General features: G+C 44.8%; 1 protein-coding gene across 2 annotated transcripts in view; it reads left to right on the top strand.

Moving 5' to 3' along the window:
• The window catches only part of Usp10 (ubiquitin specific peptidase 10), a 60,736-nt gene that overhangs the window by 15,128 nt on the left and 17,798 nt on the right, over positions 1-27,810 (top strand). The window contains exons 2-4 of one of the 2 annotated variants that reach the window (XM_052727269.1): positions 7,584-7,652; positions 14,119-14,176; positions 18,767-19,798. In XM_052727269.1, the coding sequence (XP_052583229.1) occupies positions 7,584-7,652; positions 14,119-14,176; positions 18,767-19,798 (1,159 nt within the window). The remainder of the gene's footprint in view (positions 1-7,583; positions 7,653-14,118; positions 14,177-18,766; positions 19,799-27,810) is intronic. The other variant, XM_052727268.1, reaches the window with a different exon arrangement.

The following is a 27,810-nucleotide window of genomic DNA, read 5'->3' as shown; positions in this document are numbered from 1 at the left end:
AGGAACTGACAGTGGAAGAGCATTCTCTTAGGCCCTGGAATTGCCCCCATTCAGAGATACTGAACTCAAGCAAGTCAGAATCCATCATCAGCCTTCTGTGTTTAAAAGCTGGAATGAGGGCTGGACTCCACCCCAGCCACTGATCCAGTTGTTACAGGCATGGCCCTAGTGTGCTGCAACTCTAAGAGGGCCTGGTTTCCTGCTTCTGTGCAGGAAGCAGCACTGATGGCCAGTTGGCTCTTTCCTTCTGGATGTCCAGATCCTGGGCCCCACATACTCCTGTAGAGAATTTCTGAGGTCTCAGGTTACATTTTCTACTAAATAAATACTTGTTTTATTTTCACATATGTGTACCTGGTGCTCTAAGGTCAGAAGAAGACATCCAGTCCCCCGGAACTGGAGTCATAGGTGTTGGTTTTGAGGCATCCTGTAGGTACTGGGAATTCAGCCTGGGTTCTTGTAAGAGCAGCCAGTGATCCTAACCTGAGCCATCACTGTAGCCCCTAAAAACTTTTTTTTTTTTGGTTAGGTTTTTGTTTTGTTTTGTTTTTGTTTTCTGTTTTTTTAAGACAGGGTTTTTCTGTGAAGCTGTGTAACCCTGGCCATAGAAAACATCTTTTTTTGGAGGGGGCATTTATTTATTGGTACCCACGGTGGTCAAAGAACAACTCTGGGAGCTGGTTCTCCTTCTACTGGAAAGGTTAGGATGATTGAACTGAGGCTTGGCAGTAAGCACCCTTACCTGCTGAGCCTAGGAGAGATTCTTTATCGACTTCCATCTTAAAGTGGGAAGAGGTGCATACAGTTCAGTATATTCTCTAGATTCTCAGGGTGTTTAAGCAGACCATTGGGAAAAAAGCCAGCAAGCAGATCAGTTATGGCCTCTGCCTTTCAAGTGAAAGTTTATTGATGTGACTTCCTTCCTGGTAGCTGACCTTCAGCTGTTGAGTCTGTTTTATTCTAGCAATGTCATTCAGTGGGGAATCCTGTAGAACACAGGACGCCTACAAGTTTCTGCTTGTGCATCCGACTGTAATTAACACCGTGGTTTTGCTCAGCGTTTGTCAGTAGTTGGTGAGGTCTTGGCCAAGGGCTGGGGTAGAGATTTCAAGGGGAGCAGGCCACCACAGTGAACTAACAGTCCTGTACAGTACACATGCCCACTGTAGTACCCATATAGTTACAGAATATTGCCATGCCCCCCAAAATTCTCACCCTTCCAGGGAACTGGTGTCTGCTGGTCAGAGCTCATTCCTCAGCCCTGTCCCAGGAAAATGACTTGTAACTGTTTTTGTCCTTTATTTATCTGCCTCTTTTCCATTTCCCCTTCTCTTAAGATTGGCTCCAAGGTAAGTGTAGTGGTTAGGAAAATAGTTGGAACTCGCTTCCCAGTTAGTCCACTGTTGTATTTCTTAGCAGTTCTAGCATAGTGTGTTTTGTGAGCAGCCATTGCTGTTCTATAGAAAGGACTGAGAAGCTGCTAACAGTGGGGTTAACAAAAGCATGAATCATGCTTTCTAATTTTGAGATTGCGTCTGTAGCAACAGTTTAGCTCAAATTTTCAATGGAAGTACCAAGAATATGTAGCTAGCCCATTTAAAGCCTGACAGAATTTTAGTAGTTGGAATAAAATATGCATACAAAGCTACTTTGCTTTAACACCAAACTGAAACACTGCTTTCCAAAGCTGGGTGTTGCTGTCTGGGAGAATGGCTTTGTAATGCTAATGGCTTTGTTCCATTCTGCCCAGGACCCTCTTCGCAGAAAGCAAAGCAGGATTAATGCAGCTCAGTCGGGAGAAATGAACAGCGTTTCCCCTGCTATTTGTAACACTCACCAGCCTGCAGTTCACTTGTATTGTGACAGCCTGTGAATATTGTGATGTCCTGAGTCCTCGGTATCTGCTCAGATTATCCTCAGTCACACACAGTTCACCTGGAGTAGGTGGTGCTTAGTAAAACAAATGTTGTTAGGTCAGTGAGACTCCTGGTTCACATGGACTCAGCAGTGTCACCTTCAGGTGTTTCCCAAGCTACCACACCACTCCAGAGTGTGCCTCTTTTTTTTTTAACAGTTTCTCTGTGTAGCCCTGGCTGTCTAGCTCTGTAGACCAGGCTGACCTTAAACTCACAGGAATCCACCTGCCTCTGCCTCCTGAGCACTGGGTTTACAACCGTGCACTGCCACACCCGGCTCACTTCCCCTTTTCATCGGTGGCCTTTTTCTAGTTAAGGTCCTGTTGAGCAGGTATTGGTGTGCTGTTTCTAGGTCCATGTTTCCCCTTCTTTCTTGTTTTTGCTTGTTTTGTTTTGTGTTTGCCATGCTTGGGACACGGGTCAGAGCCTCACAAATGCCAGGCATCCCTCACCCCAGTCCTACCTATGAGCTCTGTCAGCTCTGTCAGTTGGCGAGAAGGCAGGAGCTACCTGACTCGGCTTATCTTCTGCAGAGAGAATGAAGGCTTTGCTCCCTCACAGTATCTGTTGCTTCGAAGGATGACCCCAACCTCCCAGATAGCAGGAAGACTGACCCAGAGCCCCTTTGTTGGCTGTGACAGGCTTCAGCATGCCTGCATAGTTGTACACTGTAGTGGGAGGGAGACTGTCCTAAGAGCTTGTGGTGGCTGCCCATCTCCCTTGGAAACGGAGAAGTACTGAACAGAGCAAAGCGTTAGCTGATTACTTGTCTCAGAGCTGCCCCTCGAATTACCAGGAACCTTTTCAAAAGGCAAAGGACATTAATTTGAGGGCGGTGGACATAATCAATTGAATTTCTAGAGGTGAAGTCTTTAGGAGCTTAGGGGCCGAGAATGCTGTTCTCTAGCGCCCCCTAGTGCCATGCAATAATGGCAGCCCTCAAGTTTCCCTTGCTGGCAGACACTAGTTTCCTATATTCTCATTTATGCTTCTGCAGGTGAACCTGGAGCATCTTCTCGACCTTCCCTGGGAAGAGACTATTTCTGAGCAGATGTTTTTCTTTGTCTTTCTTCCAGTTCTTTTCTTATATTATTCGTGTGTGCCACTCCCTGGAGCTTGGCCTCTGCTTTTTGCAGTTTTATCAGCATATTGTAATTTCCTTTTTCTCCTTCCTATAAAAGTGTAAACTGTTTTTAAGGTTTGTTCTCTAAGCAGCACTCTTCAATAGTGATAGTGATATAAATGCTTTTCAGAGTGACTCCTAATTTTTTCATTTATTTTATGTATGTGGATATTTTACCTGCCTGTGTTTCTATGTACCATGTGCTCTTCAGAGGTCAGAAGAAGGAGTAGAATTCCCTGGAAATGCAGTTACAGATGCTTGTGAACTACCATGTGGGTGCTGGGAATGGAACTCAAGTGCTCTTAACTCCTGGGCTGTCTATGCAGCTTCCTAGGGGATGTTTAACTGGTTACCACTTACCTAGGAGTCACTTTGGCTAGGCAGATAGATGTATTTGTGTATCCAGTACAGTTGTAGCCCCCGCTCCCTATTTTTAATGAGTCCCCTGGCCTCAGATCTCAGTGTCTTCATCTTTCCGACCTTTGACAATGACTTCCTCAAGCATCAGGGCTTCTATTACACATCGTTACTGTGTCCCATCAAAATGATTTTTGTGTGAGCAAAGCTGGTGCATAGAAAAGACCTATGTGGATGTATTCACAATAGGTGGAGACCCTGACCCAGGCTCCTGAAGTGGATGCTCCAGATGGCAGAACATCACTTTCTGGCTTCAGCAGCAAACCTGAAATAAACCTTTTATATTAGTGGTGTGATGGCTTACTTATAAAAACTCATGAAAATAGATTTCATTATAGCAGGAGGATGTGCTTCATGTGTCTTGATGGAGTTATCAATTGATGTACATGAACCAGTGGGAAGGGAGTCAGGATGGAGTTGCAAACAGACAGCCCTGGCTATCCATTTGTCATTCACTAAATGGTATTTGGTGTCACATACCTTCTAGTTAACAGTTCTCATGGTATCCTTAGATGGATTGAGTGTTTTCAGCTGAGTGTCGTCTGATGGGTGAAGTCTTCACTCATGCACAGTTAATGCCTGTGCAGGGGTAGATTTGAGAATGTCTGGAAGTGAATTCTGTCATTTATACCAACACATCTTTTCCTTTCTTTTCATATTTTGTTTTTTTTGAGATGGATTCTCTACACAGCCCTGGCTGTCAGGGAACTCACCTTGTAGACTAGGCTGACCTCAAACTTACAGAGATCCACCTGCCTCTGCCTCCTGAGTGCTATACTGACATCTTAATTAGTTTCTTTTTTGCCTGAATGTATTTCTGTGCACCATGTGCATGCCTGGTGCCCATGGAGGCCAGAAGAATGTATTGGATCCCCTGGAACTTGGGATACAGTTGTGTATCATCATTGGAATGTTGGGAATTGAACCTAGGTTCTCTGCAAGAACAGCCACTGAGCCATCTCTTTAGCCCCTAAGTTTCTTGACTAAAACATGATTTAACAACAAAAATTCTAAAATATCCCCCCACCCCACATGCAACTGTACACCTCCATAGATCTCTGTCAGACTGGGTTATAGGTCCAGAGCCTCTGTAAACAAAAATGTGCATTTTTATTTTTCGTCACACGGCGGGGATGCTGGGGGCTTCTTTGTTCAGTCATATATTGAAGCTTTCTGTCTGTCTGTCTTTCTGTAACATGCTGTCTTGGTTGGCCTTGAACTAACAGAGATCTGATAGAACCTGTCTGCCTCTCTAGTGCTAAGATTAAAGGCATATGACACTATGCCCAGGTCTGAGTCTGTAAGAAAAACACTAGAGCAGACTTTTTCAAGTGATGCTGGACAAATAATGAACTAAATGAAAGTACCAGGAGAGATTTCCACTGGGGTCTTCCACTTAGTTCCTCCTCCAGTGAAGGAGCCTGGATTCTGCAGTCCAGGCTGGAAGGCATGTGATCTTGGTTCCTCTCTGTCTACTTGTACATTTCCAAGATTTAGATTTTAGCTCTTAATGAATTAAAGCCATCTCTTTAAAAAACTTCCTTGCATATGAACACATTAGGAAGTGTGTTTAGAAGTGTAATTTAAATGAACATTTCTGGGCTGGAGAGATGGTTCAATGGTTCAGTTCCCAGCACCCACCCACATTAGGCAGCTTGCAGCCACCCGTAACTTCTAACTCCAGAAGATCCAACATGTCAGATTTAATTCTTACCCATACACCTCTTCCCTACATTGTAAGTCTGCAGTCTTTCTTATTCCTAAGAGACTCCAAAGGGGGGATGGCTTTCTGCGCATTGCTCCTCCCCCTGAGATGGAGCTGTGGTTATCACTCATGGCTCTGAGTTCCGTGAATCCTACTTCTGTATCCATCCCTGTCTGTCACCATAGTTTATTTAGTGGGATTTACAAACTGCACACAGGTGTTTGGATGTTAGCGGTGATGACGTTGAACCCAGGTCTTTCATGTGCTTTGCCACTGAGCCACCACATCCCTGGTCTTTGAGAAAGGTTTTTTTGGTTTTTTGAGACAGGGTTTCTCTGTGTAGCTTTGCACTTTTCCTGGATCTCGCTCTGTAGACCAGGCTGGCCTTGAACTCAAAAAGATCCGCCTGCCTCTGCCTCCCAAGTGCTGGGATTAAAGGCGTGCGCCACCACCGCCTGGCTGAGAAAGTTTTATATACTTTGTGTAAAATATTTATAGGATGGAATTCTGTGAAAATAAATATAGCATTCTAGGGAAAAGTACTTCTTGAGTTTTCAAAACTGCCCTGTTGCTGTATACACTGCTTCTGCCACTAAAAACAAGTTGAGGTTTTGAATTAGTATTTTGAACTTAGTCTGGTTTTCACACCCTTCTGTTCTCTGATAGGATAGTTCCTTTCTTACTGTGTTACTTCTGTTGCTTTTCACTGGCCATACCGGGAGTGATGTTAATATAAGCTTCCCCGTGTTGTGATTGGTAAGAGGCCAGGTCCCTGGGGGCTGGAGAGATGGCTCAAAGGTTAAGAGCACTGCTTGCTCTTCCAAAGGTCCTGAGTTCAATTCCCAGCAACCACATGGTGGCTCACAACCATCTGTAATGAGATCTGGTGCCCTCTTCTGGCCTGCAGGGATATGTGCACTGTATACATAATAAATAAATAAATTTAAAAAAAAAAGATGGCTAAGCCGTTAAAGGCTAGGCTGACAACCAAAAAAAAAAAAAAAAAAAAAAAAAAAAGGCCGAGTCCCAAAGCATTTCACAAGAAGACCCCAAACCGTGTTGAATGTCAGTGTTTCCACCATTGCCATCAGTCCAGTTCCCTTGTAGACTTGGTCAAGGATATGTGAGTATTATGTGAGGACAGCTTTGTTTTCAGTGTTTGTTATGGCTTTGGTAGACGGAGCCAAATGGCCTTAGGAAATGCTCTTCCCAACAGTGGCTTTTTGCATAATAATGAGTATTATTTACTGTAATACTTAGTTACAGAACACAGGTTTATAAACTTCCCTGTAAGTCATTTCTAGAGTCGAAGCTGCAATAGCACTGAAGACACAGCTCTACTTTGACCCTCAGTCCTAAGTTTTACACATAGCAGGTTACTGGCTGAATGAATGAATAAATGAATGCTGTGTAAATCCCATGATGATACTTGTTAGTGGTAGACTTTGTGAAGCTCCTAGGAGCTGGTGGCCACCTGGCACACTCAGCTGTATCAGATCCTGTCAGGGAAGATCACACCCAGCACTCTATGAAGCTAAAGGGTTTTATCTACCATATGTATCATTTATTATAAGCGGCGCTGTTTACTGTGTGAGAAAAGCCACGAGGTACAACAAAACCCACTATAGGAGTTTATTAAGGAAAGGGAACAGGAAAGATGTGCATAGGCCTATGGAATGACTGTGCAGGAAGAGAGGGGAGAAAAATGTGGAACCCGCTTTTATAGACACCCCCCCCACGCTCATATGGGCTTACATAGCTACGCCACGCATGAGCGTAGATTACGTGATCATGCTGTTTGCAAATTACGTGATCACACAGTGCACGGATTATGTAGGACGTCAAGCCCTAGGATGACTAAGCATCTTGCCTGACTACTGGACTGCACATGTGCAGTAATGTAGCTGGGGGAGTGCTAGGGATTCTAACAATACGTATCTGAGTCCTATTCTAGTTCATGTTTAGAATAAATAACATGTCTTTAAAGATTGTTAGTCAGATCACTGACACTTTTCTATGAATTTTGCTGTCCTTTGGCAGGGAAAAATGAAATGAAGGTGGGTAATGATGTGACTCAGCTAAAAGCTAAGTGGAGGTGAAAAGGTGAACCAGGAAGTTTACCCACAGGCAGGAGCCTGCATGCTCTGTAACCACACACTTGACTTGATTCAAAATAAGCTTTTTCAACCTTGTTCTTTGACAGTTTATAGAAGAGGTTAGGTGGCCTTTTTTTGTATGTTATGGGGAAATAACCACCCCTAGGAATTTTAGCTTTCAGCTTGAAGCTCCTCATTACTTATTGAAAAGGATTTGGGGGATTCTAGTCCAAATGTTTCATAGGACAAACACTGTAAAATATGTGGCTTTTCAAAGATAAGTAATGTGTATATTGAATGTAATCAAGTATTCTTATTGTTTTCAGTATATTTTTGGCGACTTCAGCCCTGATGAATTCAATCAGTTTTTTGTGACTCCTCGCTCTTCAGTTGAGGTAAGAAAAATTGTTTTCATGCACATGTGTGTAGAAATGATTGACAGTTCACTTTCTCTTTATTCGAGAATCCTAATGCGTAGATGAGTAGAGCCTACACCAGGAGTGTGCTGGACCCACTTGTTAGCTCTTGTGTTTGCTCTAAATTTTGAAGATGTAAGTATAGTTGCACACACAGTTGAACCCCTATTTCTTCTTCCTACCTACCTTTCCCAGAGGTAGTGACTGCTGGGGTGGGCAGCTCACTCTGTGTCCACAGGAAGTGTCGAGTGCTGTATGCTTTAAGATTGTCCCTTTACAGTCCACTTTACGCCAAGTTTACGATTATACATTTGTTCTTTTGTTGTTACTGTTTGTTTGTTTAAAGATTGTTTTATGTGCATGAGTGTTTTGTCTGTATCTATATGTACCACTTGCATGCTTGCTGCCCAGGAGAGCAGAACAGAGTATCAGATACCCTGGAACTGGAGTTATGGGTGGTTGTGAGCCATGTTGTTGATGCTGAGAACTGAACTCTGTAAGTGCTGAGCCACCTCTTCAGCACCTGCTTTCTGATTTTAATTGCTCAGTAGGTTCCTCACACACATTGTAATTTATTTATTACACTATATTAGTTTAGTGTAGGACTGCTTGTTTGGGTTAATGGGTTCCTGAGGGAGTACGTGATGGTGTCTCACTTCTGTGGCCTTCTATCCCATAGATTTCCCCCCCTACACACCTTTATTTTTGAGACAGGGTCTCACTGTGGCCTGGAACTTGCTAAGTAGATCAGGCTGGCCTTGAATTCACAGAGATCAACTTGTGTCTGTCCCTAAGTGATGAGATTAAAGACATGGGCCACTGTATACTCCAGCGAGTAAAATGGTATATGTTCATGTTCCTGCCTATGACTGTGGTATAGCTTAGGATCTGGCTCTATTCTCCATATGCTGAGGGCTATAAAAATTGAGTGAAGCACTTTCTTCTGTATCTCAGGTCAAGAACTGGGCAGGGGAGGAGAGACACACGGGGGGGGGGGGGGGGGGGGGGCACGGGGACAGGGAGAGTTAAAGTGTAAACCATCACAGCCAAGGGCTTTTGTGCTCATCTTAGGTGCTTGTTTAAAAACTTCCCCGTAAGATAGGGTGCCAGGGAGAAACAAACAGGTGAGTTCTGTGTGTGATCTTAAATATTGATGTTGTTTATAAGGATTGCTGGTATTTCCAGAGCTGTGCTCTGGTTTATGGGCAGTGACTTGAAAGTAGATCTCCCTAGTGGAGAATAGTCAGGTATTTTAGTCGATGTGTTTGAGCTCCAGTCATTATCTTATTACTGGTGCTTGAAAAGTGTTTATTCCGGGAGATGTTCAGATCTTAGTAATGGAAGCAACACACACACATCAAGTGTTACCAAACAGATCAATCCCAGCACCATAGCTCAGACTGTAGGCACAGGTAGGGGAGTGTGGTGTGTGTGTGTGTGTGTGTGTGTGTGTGTGTGTGTGTGTGTGTGTGTGTGTGTATCTGTATCTGTCAGGGGGCACAGATAAGGCTATTCGTTGTCATTTAAGTTTTTTTTGTTTTTGGCATAGGGTCCTAGAACTCACACTATGTAGATCGACTGACCTTGAACTCAACAAAGATCTGCCTGCCTCTGCCCTCCAAATGCTGGGATTAAAGGGGTGCACCGCTAAGCTCCACCTTAGATTGATTTTTTTTGAGACAGGGTTTCTCTGTAGCTTCGGAGCCTGTCCTGGAACCTGCTCTGTAGACCAGTCTGGCCTCAAACTCACAGAGATCCACCTGTCTCTGCCTCCCAAGTGCCAGGATCAACGGCATGCACCACCACCGCCCTGCTAGATTGATTTTTTTTTTTTTTAAATTGTATGTATGTGTGTGTCTGCATGTGGTTTGTGTACAATGCCCATGGTGTTGGATTTCCTGTAGCTAGAGTTACAGGCTGTTGTGAACTGATTGACAATGGTCCTCTTCAAGAGTAGTAAGTGCCGGGCAGTGGTGGCGCACGCCTTTAATCCCAGCACTTGTGAGGCAGAGCCAGGCGGATCTCTGTGAGTTCAAGGCCAGCCTAGTCTACAGATTGAGATCCAGGACAAAAACAAAAAAAAACGAACAACAACAAAAAAAAGAGGTAAGCACCCTTAGCTGCTGAGACATGTTTTCAGCCCCCTTAATTGGTGTCTCAGGCTGGCTTTCAGATTAGGGGTTTGTGTTTCCTGAGGCCGTTTGACTGAGGAAGTTTGAGAATGTTTGAAGAAGCTGGAAACATTACCCTGTGCAGGGCCCCAGGCTCACACGGTTCACAGAATAAACTGATCCTACTTTGTCTCCAGTTTCTCACATTTGTGTGGGGAGTTACATTTTTGGTTTGATGTATAGGAGAAAGAATTTTACTTCATAGTGCAGGCTGGCTTGAAACTTACTATGGGGCTGGAGAGATGGCTCAGAGGTTAAGAGCACTGACTGCTCTTCCAGAGGTCCTGAGTTCAATTCCCAGCAACCACATGGTGGCTCACAACCATCTGAAATGAGATCTGGTGCCGTCTTCTGGCCTGCAGTCATACACGCTGTATACATAATAAATCAAAAAAAAAAAAAAAGAAACTTACTATGTATCTCAAATTAGTCTTGAACTCATGGTGATCCTCCTGCCTCAGCCTCTTGACTGCTGGGATTCCAGGTGTGAGCCACCAAACTTGACACTTTTTGTATTATAACCTGCTGTAGAATTGGAAAGCTTTTTTTTGTTTTTGTTTTTATTTTTGTTTTTCAAGACAGGGTTTCTCTGTGTTGTAGCTAGAGTTTTCCTGCCTGGCCCACTGTCAGGACAAATCTTTGTCACCCACCAGTCCCACAGCCGCTCAGACCCAACCAAGTAAACACAGAGACTTATATTACTTACAAACTGTATGGCCATGGCAGGCTTCTTGCTAACTGTTCTTATAGCTTAAATTAATCCATTTCCATAAATCTATACCTTGCCACGTGGCTCGTGGCTTACTGGCATCTTCACATGCTGCTTGTCCTGGTGGCGGCTGGCAGTGACTCCTTCTGCCTTCCTGTTCTTTCTTTTCTCCTCTCTGTTAGTCCCGCCTATACTTCCTGTCTAGCCACTGGCCAATCAGTGTTTTATTTATTGACCAATCAGAGCAATTTGACATACAGACCATCCCACAGCACTGTGTAGCTTTGGAGCTTGTCCTGGAACTCACTCACAGAGATCTGCCTGCCTCTGCCTCCCAGTGCTGGGATTAAAGGCGTGCGCCACCACTACCACCCGGCCGAATTGGAAAGCTTTGATCCATTTGGATAGTTCTGTCCCATTTTGCTTACTACATCTGCTGCCACAAGAGAAGGTCTTAACTTGGTGGCAGTAGTTTATTGGGTGAAAGGTGCCACACACATGGATGCAAAAGTAATCACGTTTTTTGCCATGCCGGAACACATCCTGGCTGCAATTATTACACAGTTAGGATTTCCTCAGACCAGCAGTCAAAGTCAGTATATATATGATTTTCTTTTTAAAGTCTTACTCTATAGTACAAGCCAGCCTCAAACTCATAACAATTCTCCTGCCTTAGCTTCTTGAATACTGACTGGGTTTACAGGTGTGCATCATCATGCCTATTAATTTTTTAAAAATTAATTTGTGTATGCACATGTCTCTGAGTGTGTGTGCCATAGTGCTCTATGGACATAGAAGACAACTTGTGGGAGTTGGTTTTGTCCTTTTACCATGTGGGTCCCAGGGATGGCAGCAATCTAGCCAGCCTAAAGTAAATAAACCCATTTTTTTCCTGGATGTGGTGGTATACACTTTTATTCCCAGCACTCAGGAAGCAGAGGCAGGTGGCTCTCTGTGATTGTGTATGGGGGTGGGTGGGACATGAGTCCAGTTGTGGAGGTCAAAAGGATTAAACTCAGGTTGCTAGACTTGTTCAGCAACCAGTCCTTAAAGTAAAATGCTTTAAATACATTTGACTGAAAATGGACCGGAGAGATGGCTCAGTGGGTAGAGGCCCTTGCTGCCAAGCTTGATGACTTGAGTTCAATCCCTAGGATCCATATTGTGTCATGAGAGAACTGACACCACCACCACTACCCCAGTAAATAATAAATGGAATTTTATAAAGAAACTTACATGAAATTACAGTATTGCCCCAGAGTTTGATGATGATCTGTTAATTGGTTAGAACATTTAGCCTGCCTTCCCTATTTGTCTGCTGTCCCAGAAGTCCCTCCTGGGGTCTTTGAGAACAGGAGTGTTAGGAACCCTTGTTGAGTGTTTTCACTGTCACTGTCCTTCTCAGCCATATTATTGATGATGCTAGTGCCTTTAACATGTCTTGCCCCACGTGGGGTGGTTGTTTTGAGAAGAACTAGCTTAAGAGTACTGGCCTTAACAAGGTCTGGGGGTGAGGAGTTGGTGGCTTGTGTTGTGCTGATCTGATGCATAGTCCCAGGGGTAGTTTACTGTCTGTCCCCCTTATAAAAGGGTTCAGTAATGGAGGCTCTACCCTACTGACTTATCCGCTCTTACTACTTTCCAGAGACCCCATCTCTGCACACTACAAGTGAAGTTGCTGTGTGAACTCTTGGGGTGTTCCACCCTCCCAGTAGGCACATGCATCACCACTGTCTGGTCCTCCCTCCCAGAGTTGGATTCAAAAGATTTCCCAGTGTCACAGTGATTTTTGTGTGAATGGATTGATTCTTAACACCTTTCTGTGCCTCATAGATTTCTGTCTCCAGGGGCCATTCTAGTGCCACTGACAGAGCAGAGCAGACTTTCTATGTAAGGGTGTTTGGTCTTTCTTCTGTGATTGTAGAGAGAAAGGACTTTGCTTAAAACTGTAGCCAAAGCCGGGCGGTGGTGGCGCACGCCTTTAATCCCAGCACTCGGGAGGCAGAGCCAGGCGGATCTCTGTGAGTTCGAGGCCAGCCTGGGCTACAGAGTGAGTTCCAGGAAAGGCGCAAAGCTACACAGAGAAACCCTGTCTCGAAAAACCAAAAAAAAAAAAAAAAAAAAAAAAAAAAAAAAAAAAAAAAAAAACTGTAGCCAGAAGTTTCTCTGGTCCCACCCAGCCCCGAGGTCCCGCAGCCTCTTATATAATAATCACTCAGAGGCTTAATATTATTTACAAACTGTATGGTCTATGGCAGACCTCTTGCTAACTAGCTCTTATAACTTAAATTTACCCATTTCTATTAATCTATGTTTTGCTACTTGTTCCATGGCTCACCAGTCTGCTGGCAATGTTGTTTCTTGGGCCGCAGGCTGGGGTCTCTCCACAGACACTGCCTTTCTCTTTCCTGTCTCTCTCCTTGGATTTCCCACCTGCCTCTAAGCTGTCTTGCCATAGGCCAAAGCAGCTTATTTATTAACCAATTGGAATAACATATATTCACAGCATACAGAAAGACATTCCCCCACATAGAAGCTTCCTTGAGGTTGCTGCAGCTCACTGCTTCTGTGTGCTGTCAGTGATGACATGTGGAGGGGTTTGCTTGTGTGTCAGGGTGTTCCGTACTGGGCTGCCTCTTGGTGCCAAGTCCTGAGTGGTTGGGTTCCTTTCCAGTCACTGTGTTTTTCTTGTTATTTGTCATTACCATGGGGGGCAGAGTGGGGGGAGTAAACTTACCTCTTATAACCACTGCATTGGTTATAAGAGTCCATTGGAGACCACTAAAACAGCAGATAGTGATTGGCATGAGCACCAGCTAGAGACCTTAAGCTGCACACCCCAGGCTCTACAGACTGTTGGGTTATGTCTGGACTTTAGTGACCAGACAGAAATGCTGCAGCAGGTGTTGTTTTGTTCTGTCTACTCACCTCTCAGACATCCCCCAGCTCTTACATAAATGTGGAGTTGGCAGGAAGAAGTATTTGAGAGGTTCGTAAAATTTCCGTGGTTTTCACGAAGTAGCCAGGCATATGTTTTCTTTCTTCCAAACAAGAAAGGTGATTTCAAACTATTAATTTAGTTGCACGGGACACTGTATAAGAAGGGAGCCACAGTTTCCAGGCCCTTTCTTCCTATGGGCTTCTTTCTGCCATCTGTCCAGAGCCCGGGCTCTACATCTGCCAGCTGTGTTGCTGTTTGCCACTCAGAAATCATGAACGGCCATTTCCACCAGTGGACAGACAGCACAGGATCTGGGCTCACCACTGACATACATCCTGTGGAAGGAAGAAAGGCAGGCGGGATATGTTGGAAGGGTTTCAGTGTAGCCTGTACACATCAGGAGTCTGTTTTCAGTTTTCCAGCCTCATTTCAGTGTATTTAGTAATGGTAAATAATTGAAAGCATTCTTAAACTGTTGGATTCAGATTTTACCAGATTTTTATGTGTGTCTTTCTGGGAAAGTGATGTCATGAGATGGAATTTAAAGGAAGTATTGAATTAATGCAGTGATTTATGTTGGGTTTTAATCCTCTGTTAAGATTTGCTTTCTGATTCCTTACCCAGCTCCCTCCATACAGTGGGACTCTGTGTGGCATACAGGCTGAAGATGAACTACCAGATGGTAAGCTGGATCACGTGTGCTAGGTGGGCATGAAACCTGCAGACATGTCCTCCATTGGTTCATATCTTTTTGTTGTTGTTGTTGTTTTTTTTCCCCACTTAAGAGTTTATTCATTTATTTGAGGGTGGGCTGTGGTACTTCAGGATAGTTCTTCTTATTCTCACAAGGGGCATACTGACAGTAGAAAGCTCAGACTGAGACCCATCTTTCAGATGAAGAAAGGAGAGGCCTGCAAATGTGACTCTGAATAGCTGCAAATGTGACTCTGAATAGCACTGATGTTAACACATCTTGGCTGTGCAGTCATCACAGGCCCAAACTCAACCAGACCAGATAAGGTTCCTGGTGGCTTGCAAGGATCTAAAAGAAAACCATTTTTTTAAGAGCAAGGGATTGGATTCCATGTTTAGTTAGCATGTCAGATTCATGATAGTGTGTTAATTAGGTTGATGTATAAGCTTGAAAAGACTTAGCTGGCCTTTTCTACAGTAACATCTCAGAAAGTGACTAATAGAAATGTTAGCACTTGTGCAGTGAGCTGTAATAGGAGATCTGAAGGGAACGGGCAGGTTTAGTAATAGCTTAGTACAATTAGCAAATCGAATAGAGCTCTAGAAGCGACCTGCTCTTTAATCTGCTGGTGTCCAACTCCAGGAGTCTGGGTCCCTTGGAGCATCTGTCTCTGCTTTGCATGTAGTGAGTATCTACATGTTTGCACCTGCAATGGTCTGTTTCTTTCTGTGTGTTAACTCTTCTTGCTTGTCAGTGGCCTTGTCCCCTGCCTTGGTGTTGGGTTGTGTCCATCTCTGCCCACTTATTGTTACCTGGCTCCTTGTCTCCATTCTCTGCTCTCTCTTCCTAAGTCTGGCTTTAATTTTGCTGAAAATGCTGCTTCCAGAGTTTTTTTTTTTTTTTTTAAACTATTTATTTATTGTATATACAGTGTTCTGCCTGCATGTGTCCCTGCAGGCCAAAGAAGGGTGCCAGATCTCATTATAGAGGATTATGAGCCACCATGTGGTTGCTGGGAATTGAACTCAGAACCTCTGGAAGAGCAGCCAGTGCTCTTAACCGCTGAGCCATCTCTCCAGTCCCTTTTTTTTTTTTTGGTTTTTTGAGACAGGGTTTCTTCATATAGTTTTGGTTCCTGTCCTGGATCTTGCTCTGTAGACCAGGCTGGCCTTAAATTCACAGAGCCCCACCTGGCTCTGCCTCCCAAGTGCTGGGATTAAGGACGTGCGCCACTGCAGCCCGCTGCTTCCAGAGTCTTAATGCCTGCTTGCACAGTTAGTTGTTAGGACCACTTAAAGGTTCTTTTCTCTAAAGCCCGTTTAGTTCTCTCACCATAGAGCAGTGGTTCTCAACCTGTGGTCATGACCTCTTTGGAGTCACATCAGATATCCGGCATATCAGATATTTATATTGCAATTCATAGCAGTAGCAAAACTACAGTTATGAAGTATCAGTGAAATAATTTTATGGATGGGGTCACCACAACATAGAGAACTGTATCAAATGGTCGCAGCATTAGAATGTTGAGAACTACTGCCATAGAGCCTTCCATACCACCATAATGAATCTGCCTCCCTTTAAGACTGTCCAGCAGTAGGTGACAGGGACCACATTCATTTCTGAATGTCTGTCATTGCCTAGTGTCTATTTAAAATGCTATGGCTCTTCAGTATGTGTGAGAATGCATGACATAAGTGCTTCCTTCTCCTCTGCCTCCCAGCATAGGCAGTCACAGCAGGTGGCCTCAGGGCACCTTGTCGTGCCTTGCCCTTTATCTGCCACTCTTTCTAGGCAGTTGCTGAACTTTGAATCAGTGTGTCCTTGCTGTCCTTCAAGTTAACTGTTGAAGTTCTGCTGCTCTCTGCATAGATTCCGTGGGAATGCTGTGGTTAAAGGGTGTCACCACACCCCCACTGCAACAGTATGTTCATAAGCTTTTTTTCACAGTCTTTTCTTGTACTGACCAGTCAGCTTCCCACTGAGTCACATCTGCAATCCCTCTTGCCTTTCTTTGGGGGTGGGAGGAGGCTATTTATTTTCAAGACAGGGTCCTCTGTAGTTTTGGTGCCTGTCCTCGATCTCGCTCTGTAGACCAGGCTTACCTCGAACTCACAGAGATCCGCCTGGCTCTGCCTCCTGAGTGCTGGGATTAAAGGCAGGAGCCACCACCTCCTGGCCCTCTTGCCTTTCTTTTGCACTGTTAATCTTTGATAATTCACATTGATCTTGTCAGTAAATGTGAACTCCCTAAGCAGAAACCTTGTCTTCCCTGCTTGGGAAATCTCTAACACACCATGGAGGTATATGTACTTGATGAAACTCACTTTGAGAAATGTTGCCTTAAGATGCCCTTGTTTTTTTTTTTTTTTTTTTTTTAAAGAAAATTATGTGTGTGGCATACCTTTTAAGTGTATTCCTGGTGCCCACAGAAGCCAGAAGAGGATATGGATTCTCTTAGAACTAGAGTCCCAGACAATTGTGAGCTGCCATGTGGGTGCTGGGAACGGAACCTGGGTCTTCTGGAAGAGCAGCCAGTGCTCTTATCTACCAATCCATCCCCAGCCTGGAACGCCCTTATTTCACTCGCTGTTCTCCTTCCCCGGCAGACATACTGCCCACACGCCAAGGGGTTGACTCCTATTCAGAGTCATGTTTGCAGGCCTCTCCTTTCTTCACCTGAAGATGGGTCTTAGTCTGAGCTTTCTGCTGTCAGTGTGCCCCTTGTGAGAATAAGAACTATCCTGAAGTTCCATGGTGGGTAGATGCTGGAGTGTTTCTCTGATACCACGTCACATCCTAGAATAGTGTTCTCTGATGAGATTAAGAATGGATGTGGAAGGCAATTTCTGTTGGGAACAGTCAATCTTCTGTAAGCTTCACAGCACAGAGCACAGTAATTCTGAATGACTTCACAGTATACATGTCTCAAAGGGTAGTCTTCCTTCAAACACACACACTTCAGTGTTTGTGTTTGGTAGCTCCAAGCATGGTAGATTAGATGTACCTGGAAACATCATGGAATAGACTGCTGTCCCCAGATGTAATAGAAGCCTTTACTCTTTGGTAATCCATTTCAAAGTGAGGAAACAAAACTGCTCATTGGCCAGCTGCAAACAGAGGCAAACCTGCTGTGGTCTTACAGTCACTGTTTGGTAGAGGATAGCCTTTCTTCCCATCCCAGCTATGGGCATCCTCTTCCTCCTTTATCTGATTAGCATGTCACTGGCTTCTCGTTGAATCTGCGTTTTTTCCCCCCTTCCTGTGAAAAGTCTTTTAAGCCCTCTAGAATAAAACATACTTAGAACACAATTTTGGGGTTATAATTCTGTCCTTGAAATGCAGGACTTGAAAACTATTGCTACCCTATACCAGACTTGAAGGTGTGCTTTCTTTCATTAATTTCACATACATGACCATTTCACCAAAATATCAAACAACAGTGGTTTTCCATGTGAAAGGACACAGTTGATTGTAGTAGTCTTCTTTCAGAGACATGGACTAAGATACACTGTTCACCTTGACATGTATGGGAGGTTCAGGGTGAGGTTAACTGAAAACAATGCATATTGGAGCTTGCAATGGTACATTGTTGCATACCTGTGATCCTTGGGCCACACAGTGAATCCCGACTCAGATTCCACCGAAGTTCACTTCACTCCTAACTTGTTTTTGTAGGCCTGAAAGTATCTTTACTACTTCTGGGGTCAGTCCAGTGTGAATTTAGTTACTAGCTAGCTGCTGTTGAGGCAAGGGCCCCATCTAGACCTCAGTTACGGTGTTCATTGGAGGAATCCAAGAGAGCCAAGAGAAGAGCACTGGAAGGGCCTGGCTTTGCACACAGACTGCCTCAGGGCTCTGCCTCAGAGCTCATGGTTCTGCAGCTTCTAGGGAGAAGCTGATGTACCAGTGTCTCAGGTTGTGCCCTCAGAGTCCACACTTTCTCAGCCTGGACATAAAGCAAGCACAGTAAGTCCATTCGCAGGGAGGCCCACGGTCTTACTGGGTAGTCCTGCCTGGAACTTGGACTTCTCATGCCTCAGTTCTACTTGCTGGGATTACAGGTGTGAGCCAACATGCTTTTGTTTTTTCTTTTTTCTTTAAACAAGATGTGATTAAAGCCAGGTAAGGATGCTATCTACCACTGAACTGTATGTCTGAGGAATATTTTTAAGCAATGAGATACTTATTTGTTTATATAGTACGACTGCCATGTAATGGTGGGTGATCTTGGATTTCTAATCCTACCTCTACCACTCCAGTACTGGAATCACATGTCCCACTAATTTTTTAATTAGAAATTTAATTTAATTTCTACCCTTTTTTTTGTCTTTTGAAAGTCTTTCTTAGTTATCTAGATAACCACAGGTAAGGATAAACCTCTATTTTTCATACCCCCAATTTACTCTTGTTTTATAGATGTCATTGTCAATAGATTATTAAAATAGGCATAAAGCCTATCATAACTGTTTCAGAAAAGAATACAAGGTGTTACCTCTCAGAGGATGAATGATTTTGATACTACTTAGCTTGCACCCTGTGCTTGGAATGGATGCACATTGACTGATTATTTCTTCTCAGCAGGACAAGAACATCAGAGGATTGAGTTCGGTGTTGACGAAGTCATCAAACCAAGTGATGGTTTGCCGAGAACCCCTAGCTACAGTATTTCAAGCACCTTGAACCCTCAGGCACCTGAGTTTATTCTTGGTTGCACAACTTCCAAAAAGACCCCTGAGGGCGTAGAAAAAGATGAGAACTACAGCTCCATTGACCAGTACCCAGGCTCGTCCCTGGCTCTGGAAAACAGCTCTAATGTGGAGGCAGAAACCTTGGAGAATGATGGTGGTGCTGGTGGTCTTGGTCAAAGGGAGCGTAAAAAGAAGAAGAAGCGCCCCCCTGGATACTACAGTTACCTGAAAGATGGTGGTGATGAGGGTGTTTCCCCAGCTGCCCTGGTCAACGGCCATGCCAGTTCAGCAGTCACGAACAGCGTGGGTGTGGAGGATGCTGAGTTCATGGTCGATATGCTTCCTTCAGTTATGCCCAGGACTTGTGACAGCCCTCAGAATCCCATGGACTTTATCAGTGACCCTGTGCCTGACAGTCCTTTCCCCAGAACACTAGGTGGTGATGGCAGGACTGCAGGGCTGCTCGAGGGCTGCCGTGGAACTGACTTGGAGCAACCCTGCCTCCCTGCAGACAGCCTGCTAAGGACAGCTGTGACTCAGCCCTACGCTGGCACCAATACTACTGAGAGTCTTGCAGTTGCTAATGGAAAAATACTTGAATCCTTGGGCGAGGACACTGCTGCCAATGGGGTAGAGTTGCACACTGAGGAAAGCACAGACTTGGACCCTGCAAAGCCTGAGAGCCAGTCACTTCCTGCTGATAGTATGCTCTCTGCATCTGGGGCCATTCCCATTAGCCAGCCCACAAAGTCCTGGGCTAGCCTCTTTCATGATTCTAAGCCCTCTTCCTCCTCACCCATGGCATTTGTGGAAACTAAGTGTTCCCCCCCTGTCCCATCTCCCCTGGCCTCTGAAAAGCAGGTGGAAATCAAAGAAGGGCTTGTTCCAGTTTCAGAGGATCCCGTAGCCATAAAGATTGCAGGTACAGTTAAACAGACAGGCTGAATGGAGATGGGATCAGGTCTTAGGGACATACTGTGTAGTGTATTAGTACCCACAACAGTGGTAGCTGACCTGTGTGGTAACAGGAAGTAAAGGGCACATATGCATTAACATTATCCAGTTGTAAAACAATATACACAGGAAGAAAGATGGAAGGAAAGGGTGCCATGCCTTTGTGTAAGTGGGAAAACCTCATGGGGTTTCTGTTTGTTTGTTTGTTTTTTTAAATGAGTTCTTATTGACAAATTTCATTTCCATTTTGTGGTGCTGTAGTGTTGGAATGTGTGACAGATGTGTCCTGTGCTGTAATTAGGGTATACTTTTTGTATAATTTGTACTCTTTCTCTATCAGTATAGAAAAAGGCATTTAAAAAAAATAATGCGGCCCCCCTCCCTTCCCTTAGTGACTGGGTTGAGTGATGGATTTTATTCAGCACCAAGCTGAAGGTGGGAAGTCAAGAGACAAAGGAGCTGGGTGCTTAGGTGCAAAAACAGATCTTCAGCTCCCGAGACTGCTGCAGTGTGTCCTTGGAGTGCCCAGAGTCCCAACAGACATTTAGGTGTATCCTCTTGATGGTTGGGGGTTACAGCAAGTCTTGGCTTTGAAATACCACAATTATGGCTGTGTGTGGAAACACATACCTGTAATTCCAGCTCTCAGGAGGCTGAGGCAGGAGGAGTGGCAGTTCGAGGCCAGCCTGGCTTCAGTAGCAAGACCTTGTCTCCAAAAAAGCCAAAACAAAGGGAACATTTTATTCCCTATGTGAGATATGTTATTTTGAGTATTCTTTGTGTTCTGAAGTCTCTTCAAATGAAAAAATGGATATAATCTTTTTATTTTTATTGTTTTGGGCTTCATTTTGTAGCCCAGGCTGGTTTTGAAGGTGCATTTTAGCCTAGACTATCTTCAAAGTGGCTCTTCCTCTGCTTCCACCTCCTGAGTGCTGGGATTACAAGGTGTGCCACTACACGCCACTGGAATAATTTATTATTACTTTTTAAAATTTTTAAGTTTTATGTATGTGGGTCTTTTGCCTTCATGTATGTCTAGGTATCACTTGGGTATTAGTGCCAGCAGATGCCAGAAGACAGCATCAAACCTGGAACTAGAGTACAGTTGGTTGTGAACCCTTATGTGAGTGCTGGGAATCAAATCCAGGTCCTTTGGACTAGTGGTCAGTGCTCCTAAACTGCTGAGCCTTTGCTCCAGCCCTTTGGGATCATAGTTTTAAAGAAAAGTGATTTTCTTCTTTGCAACCCCTCCCCCATATATTTTTCTCCTTTTCTTTTTATTTTAATTAAAAAAATATTTTAAAAGGTTTACTCATTTTATTTTATGTGTGGTTTGCCTGCATGTGCGCCATGTGTGGGTGCTGGGAATTGAACCCATATCTTCTTAAGAGCAACAAGTGCACTTAACCTCTGAGCCATCTCTCCAGCCCATTGTTCTTTTCAGTTTCACTTTGTAACACAAAGCTTTTCACAGATAAGTCTTCTTGCCAGTCTCCCAAGTGCTAGGTTCTAGCTGCACACCTGTATGCCCTGCCTGATTTCTTTAATATATATTGGGTGTGTTTCTCCTAGAATGTATTCATTGCAGGACTGGGGAGGTGCCTCAGTAGGTAAGAGCACGTGTTATGCAATCATGAAGATCGGAGTTTGAATCTCCAGCATCCATGTGAAAAAAGCCAGATGTGGACTGTGTACCTGTAACTCCATCATTGGGGGCCCGAGACAAGTCTATTCTGGGACCTGTTGCCAGCAACCTAGTCTACCAGGTGGATCCCTATGACTTCTAGGCCAACCAGCGTAAATCTTTACACCAAAAGACTACCAGTTCTAATTAGACAGTGAGGGATGGAGAGACAGACTTCTGTTTATGTCATTCTAAATGCATATTGCCCTCCCCCCTTTTGAGGGGGGTTGTTTTTGGTTCTTTAAGACAGGGTTTCTCTGTGTAAACAGTCCTGGCTGTCCTGGATCTTGCTCTATAGACCAGGCTGGCTCGAACTCAGAGATCCACCTGCCTCTGCCTCCTGAGTGCTGGAATTAAAGGCATGTACCGCCGCCGCCCAGCCCTATTGGCTATTTTTAGTAGGAGAAACTGAATCAAGAAAGCAGTGAAAGGAAACTTGAGAATCCATGGAGCTAGTGTTTGCTGGCTGGAGAGCAGTGTCTGTACACCACTGTAAGGAGTAAGCGGGACAGCAGGGTCATGAGGGCTGACTGTTGTGACTCCCTTGTTTGTGAGCCAGGCCTGGGAAGCTGCTGTGTGCTGCTTGTCACTGCACCCTTGCCTTAATGCATGTGGTCTTCCTGGGGTTTAGAGGAGCATATTTTAGATTCCAGCTAGGAAAGGCTTCTGAGCCCATATTTGATCTTTAAAACTATGCGTCAGCTTTCAGGGAAGATAACTCCAGGCAAAGAGAAACCCACCAAGTGCCCACATTAAAGTCAGTGGAAGAGAACTTGGTAAGCTGAGGTCTTGAAGTCTGTCCAGCTATGTGGGGTAGGTACCTAGCTGCTTCGTTCATGGATGCTGGACAGCCATTGTAAGCTGAGGCTGCCCAGAGGGATGAATGTGTTCCTGTGTATTTTAAGTGCGAATGACAATACGTCTAAGACTGTTGTTTTGGTGGCTTAGAACTGACTTGAGACCTTGTACTATTGGTAGTTTAGGTCACTTTGCTGTTGTACCTGGGAGCGAAACAAGTTCTTCCCAAGTGGTAAGAGTGAGGAAAGGAAGGCCTAGAAATGTGGCAGTGACTAGGCATTAATGGTTAGGCTAGGTATGGGAGTATGGTTACATACTGGGTGGTTAGACACTGGGTTGCGGCAGGTCCTGGATGGCTAGGCAGCTGTTGGGCTTCCAGAACCAGTGCAAGTATGACTTCTACCCTTAGATCTTGTGAAAACAAACCATATAGGAAAACCCTTAAGACATAAGCTTGAGCTGCCTTGAAAACTCAGTCGTAATTCTTACCCATTTGTAGGCGGTCTGTGTTGAACCATTTATAGTATGGGAGGTCTGTATTTCTTGATATTTAAAAAGAATATTTAGTGATTTAGTTTTTCTCGTGTCAACAGATTGCATAAGAAAGTTGGACTCTGCTCAACTGTTTAATGCCTGCAGTTTCACCAAAGTGGAGACGTTGGTTTTTGTTTATTTTATGAGTCATTTGGCACTACCATTCCATATGCATTGTTTGGATAGTTATACCAACTTCTATGAGAAAGATGCATTGGGGCCACGTTCCCAAAATTTGCCTTGAATAAAAAGAAGTTTCTGGAGAATTTGGTGTTGCAGCCAGGTTCTAGTATTTGGCTTAAGGGAAGATAAAGCTTTAAAAGCTAGCAGTGATGACCTGAGCACAAGTCAACAGTGCTCAACCCCCTCTCTCCATAATTGTAGGCTTGTGGATCAGGCTAGAATGAGTGCAGTAAGGAGCTCAGTAAAGGAGCTGAGCAGGAGGAAGTCAAGGGCTCCAGCATTCTCCTCTCTGTGATTTGAGAAGGGTGGGGGCTTTACCTTTTGGCTGTGTGGCAGTCACTGAAGGAGCAGGTTTCCTGTGCAGGGCATGATAATAGAGCAGGAGCAGTGGGTATGGAGGCTTTGATCTTAACCTTAAGATATTCAACTAGAATCAGTTTTACAGCTGCTCATTTCTTTTGAAATGGAACTTACTGGTATATAGTCACAAAATGTTCAAAAGTTCTGGTTTTGGGAAATATAGATTGTTTCTTTTTGGAATGATGAGGTGTTTTCTCAAACCCTTGTCTTTACTTTCTTTACTTTCTTTTCCTTTCCTCCCACTTAGATTGTCTTTTTTTTCAGGGTGGGGTTTTTTTTTTGTTTTTTTTTTTTTGGAGAAAGGGGCTCACTGTATAACCCTGGTTGTCTGGGAACTCGCTATGTAAACCAGACTGGCATTGAACTCAGAGATCCATCTGCTTCTACCTTGCGACTTGGCATTAGCATTGTGTACTCAATTGACTAGTTTTTATTTTATGTGTATGGGTGTTTTGCCTCCATGAGTATCTGTGCACATGTGTGCAGTGACCAAGGAGACCAGAAGAGGATGTGGAACCCTCTGGAACTGGAGTTGTAGATGTTAGGTGTGTGTGGTTGGGAACTGAACCTGGGTCCTCTGCAACAGCAGCAAATGTTCTTAACTACTGAGCCATCTCTCTAGTCTGCAGATTGCCTCTTTAAAAAAATTACACCTCATTATTTTTCTGTGTTTGTGCACACATCCAAGCTTATGAGTACCCAAACTCAATGTCATGGTCAGAGGACAGCTTGGGAGTTGGTTCTCTGCTTGCTCTACCATGTGGGTCCTGAGGATGAACTAAGACTCAATGGCAGGTGAGCCACCTGCTGGCTCTGCTTTGCCTCCCCCCCCCTTCCTTTTTTGGTTTTTCGAGACTGGGTTTCTTTTTGTAGCCCTGGCTATCTTGGAACTCGCTCTGTAGACCAGACTGGCCTCAAACTCACGAGATCCTCCTGTCTCTGCCTCCCTAGTGCTGGGATTAAAGGTGTGAGCCACCACCGCCCAGGTTCTGCTCTGCCTCTTTCTAAGGAGGCTTATGGGGTGTCTAGAAGGGGCTGACCATGCCAGGGGCTACCGTGCGTTTCTCTGTATTGTCACTGTCCTCGCTCATTGCACCTGGTGAAGGAGGAATTAAAGGCACCAACCGCTTCAGATTACAAAATGAAGGAAGTGGCAGTGCCAGGTGTCAGTCCAGCTCCCTTGGTCGTCTGTCCTTTCTGTGTGTGGTTATTGGAGGATATGTGTACCTGCGTGCACACATGCCACAGCATGTGTGTAGAGGCCAGAGGACTACTTTCGGGAGTCAGCTCTCCTTCCACCATGTGGTTCCAGATATGCATCTTAGGTAAGCAGGCCTAGTGGCAGCAGCCTGAGCTTTGTTAACTGTGAGATAAATGAGTTTTGTTTAAGATTATTGGGCCATTCCTGATGATCTGGAATTGATTTGGGTGGCTATACCAAATCTGCGTGGTGGTCTAGCCAGTATGTACTGGGTAGGGCAGGGAGAGCAGATTGGCCGTCCCTTGTTTAAGGGATGAGATAAGAAAGGAACAGGCAACAACTCATATTAGCCAAGAGGGAAGACTTCAGGCAGCCAGCAGGGTTGGGGCTGCAGTCTGGGGACAAAGGGCATGGAGAATTCTGTTGAGAATTATCAGCATTAGGGTCTTGTTTTCAAAGAACTTTGAATCCAGGAAGAAATTTCCCAGTAGTGATAAAGGCAGACAGTATTACCTGCTGTGGGACTTTTCCGTCAGTCTTAGAGAGCAGGACTTAGGGTGGCTTAGAAGACCCAAGTAACAGATTGGTGCTAGAGAAGCCTTTTCTGGAAAAATAGAATAATTATTTTAATTTTCACTTTATTTATTTAAAGATTTATTATGTTTATAGTGTTCTGCCTGTATGTATGCCTGCACGCCAGAAGAGGGCACCAGATCTCATTATAGAAGGTTGTGAGCCACCATGTGTTTGCAGGAAATTGAACTCAGGACCTCTGGAAGAGCAGAGCAGCCAGTGCTCTTAACCACTGAGCCATCTCTCCAGTCCGTTATTTTTGTTTGTATTTTATGTGTATGGGTGTTTTGCATCCTTGTTTTATTCTCATACAGTTTGTGTGGTGCTGGCGGAGGTCAGAAGAGGTCATCATACTCCCAGGAACTGGAGGTATGGATGGTTGTGAGCCTGGCAGTGATGGATGTGAGATGGTGAGGTGGGTGCTTGGAACCAAACCCTGGTCCTCTGTGAGAGCAACAAATGCTCTAAGGCACTGGGCTGTCTCTCCAGCCCCAAGAGAACAGTGGAATAATCTTTAGGAAAAAGCCTGGATATCTCTTCTATATTTGTCTGTAAGGAGCACCTGAGGGTTGTACCAGAGGGCAGAGAAGGTCTGAGCACTCCCTGCAGCAGTTGCGTGGCCTCGTCCTGTCTGCTCCATGTCTTGCTTTGTGTTTCCTGTCTGTAAGCTTGCAGTTCTTGAACAAGCCACTGGATGGTGCTAAGAGATAAGCTTACTATCTTGGAAGGAAAATGGAAACTGCTTTTTGACTGGCTGGCTCTTCATGGAAGGGCAGTGTAGAAACCAACCCGAGCATGTGGTTCCTGAGTAAATGTCCAAAAGGAGTCATTATAGTTGGCTTCAGGTTGGATGTGTTCTCACGTTCACAGAGCTCTACTGTCTGTAGAAGCCCCCAGGCTGTTGAAGTCACTGTGGCCCATGGTGCTTTTTCTTGGGAAAGCGAAAGCTTGTTCCTAGGGCTTAGTGCAAGCAGCTTGTCTCATTCCCTTTTGAAAAGGAATCAGCTTTGTCATAGATGCTGGGTTATTTTAACTGATGCAGTGCACTCAGAGAACTGTCTCTAGTCTTAAAGTGGGTTTTCATGTATGGTATGTGTGGATGGGTGTGCATGCCTACTAAAGCATCTTGGGGTCAGAGGACAACTTTAGCAAGTTCGTTCTTACCTTCACCTGTTTTGTTTTTAGAGCAGAGCCTTGCTTCTGACACTTCACTGCATACTATATCCAGGTTAGGTGGCCCATGGCTTTGGGGTAATTCTCTTCTCAGCCTGTGGTCTCTCCATAGGAATGCTGGGATTTGTTTTGTTTTAGTTTGTTTGAGGTAGAGTCTCTTTATGTAGTCTCGGAACTTGCTGGGTAGCTATCCTGAACTCCCAGAGGCCCACTGACCTCTTTCTCCAAAGTGCTTGGATTAAAGGCAAGCGTCCCCATCCCCATCTCCTACTTTTTAAAAAAGTGGATTTCGCCGGGCAGTGGTGGCGCACGCCTTTAATCCCAGCACTCGGGAGGCAGAGGCAGGCGGATCTCTGTGAGTTCGAGGCCAGCCTGGTCTCCAAAGCGAGTTCCAGGAAAGGCGCAAAGCTACACAGAGAAACCCTGTCTCGAAAAACCAAAAAAAAAAAAAAAAAAAAAAAAAAAAAAAGTGGATTTCCTGCTTCACTTTTCTAAAATGTGGGTTCTGGGGATTTGAACTCAGGCCACTGGACTTGCGCCTTCTCCCTGCCCTTGCAGTTCATAGTTGAGGCTGCTCAGAACAGTGGGCGGGAGAGGGAAGAAGGTTCTTGTGGGTCTCTGTGCCTGTCCCTTGTTGGTCTTTTCCACTTTCTCCAGTGCCTGTGTCCAAACAGGTGTAAATGTCAATGTACCCCATCCCTTCTTCCACCTTCAGCCAGCCCGAGAAGACTTTGCCTCTCACACCACCAGGAAAACAGAATTTTCTCCCATTCAGAAACCTGAGTGTTTGGCCACTTCCTATCTTAGTTCATCCCATCATGTGGCTGTCTAATTTCTTGGCCAAGCATCCCATTGAGCAGTTCACAATGGCTCTCCACTCTTACCTAGACCTCTGGCTCCTTCCTGTTAAGGCCATTAGTATGCACTTTGCACTCTGAATTTGAGATGTGTGTTATTGTGGGAGTATTGGGACTATGGCACACTGATTCCTGAATGTAAGTCACCATTCACAGTGTTAACACCTCCTGCTGAGCCAAGGTTAGGCTCACTATTGCATCACTATGCAAACAGTATGACAGTGTGCTTTCTGTTACTCCTAGTGGACACGCCTCCCTGCTGTCCGATGTCTGTCCGATGTCTGTGCTTCCTTAGCCTGTAGCTGCTCCCTTGGTGTGTCTGCAGACCTAGATTGGATGAAGCACACCTCTCAGACCTCCTCAGCTAAACTTGCAGTGTGTGATGCTCTCAGCTGGGACAGTGAGTCCTGCTCATTGCTGGCCTAGAGCGGGGCCAACTGTAGTCTTTGGTGCCACACAGGACAAATTAGCTGTTTGTCCAGAGGTCAGCCACAGCAGGAAGACCAAACCTTGTAATTTTGTAAAATCTTGCCTTTGATTGCTGCTTTGAAATCCTGTGCCATTGTGTTGGGGTGTGGTTGTTGAGCATGCACAGGTTTGGAGGTTACTATGATCAC

This window comes from Peromyscus californicus, unplaced genomic scaffold (assembly GCF_007827085.1).
Source record: "Peromyscus californicus insignis strain IS unplaced genomic scaffold, ASM782708v3 Scaffold_8__1_contigs__length_139910024, whole genome shotgun sequence".
NCBI classification, from domain to species: Eukaryota; Metazoa; Chordata; class Mammalia; order Rodentia; family Cricetidae; genus Peromyscus; species Peromyscus californicus.
Note: the sequence above shows the minus strand (reverse complement) of the source record. Positions and strands in the feature narration are given on the sequence as shown.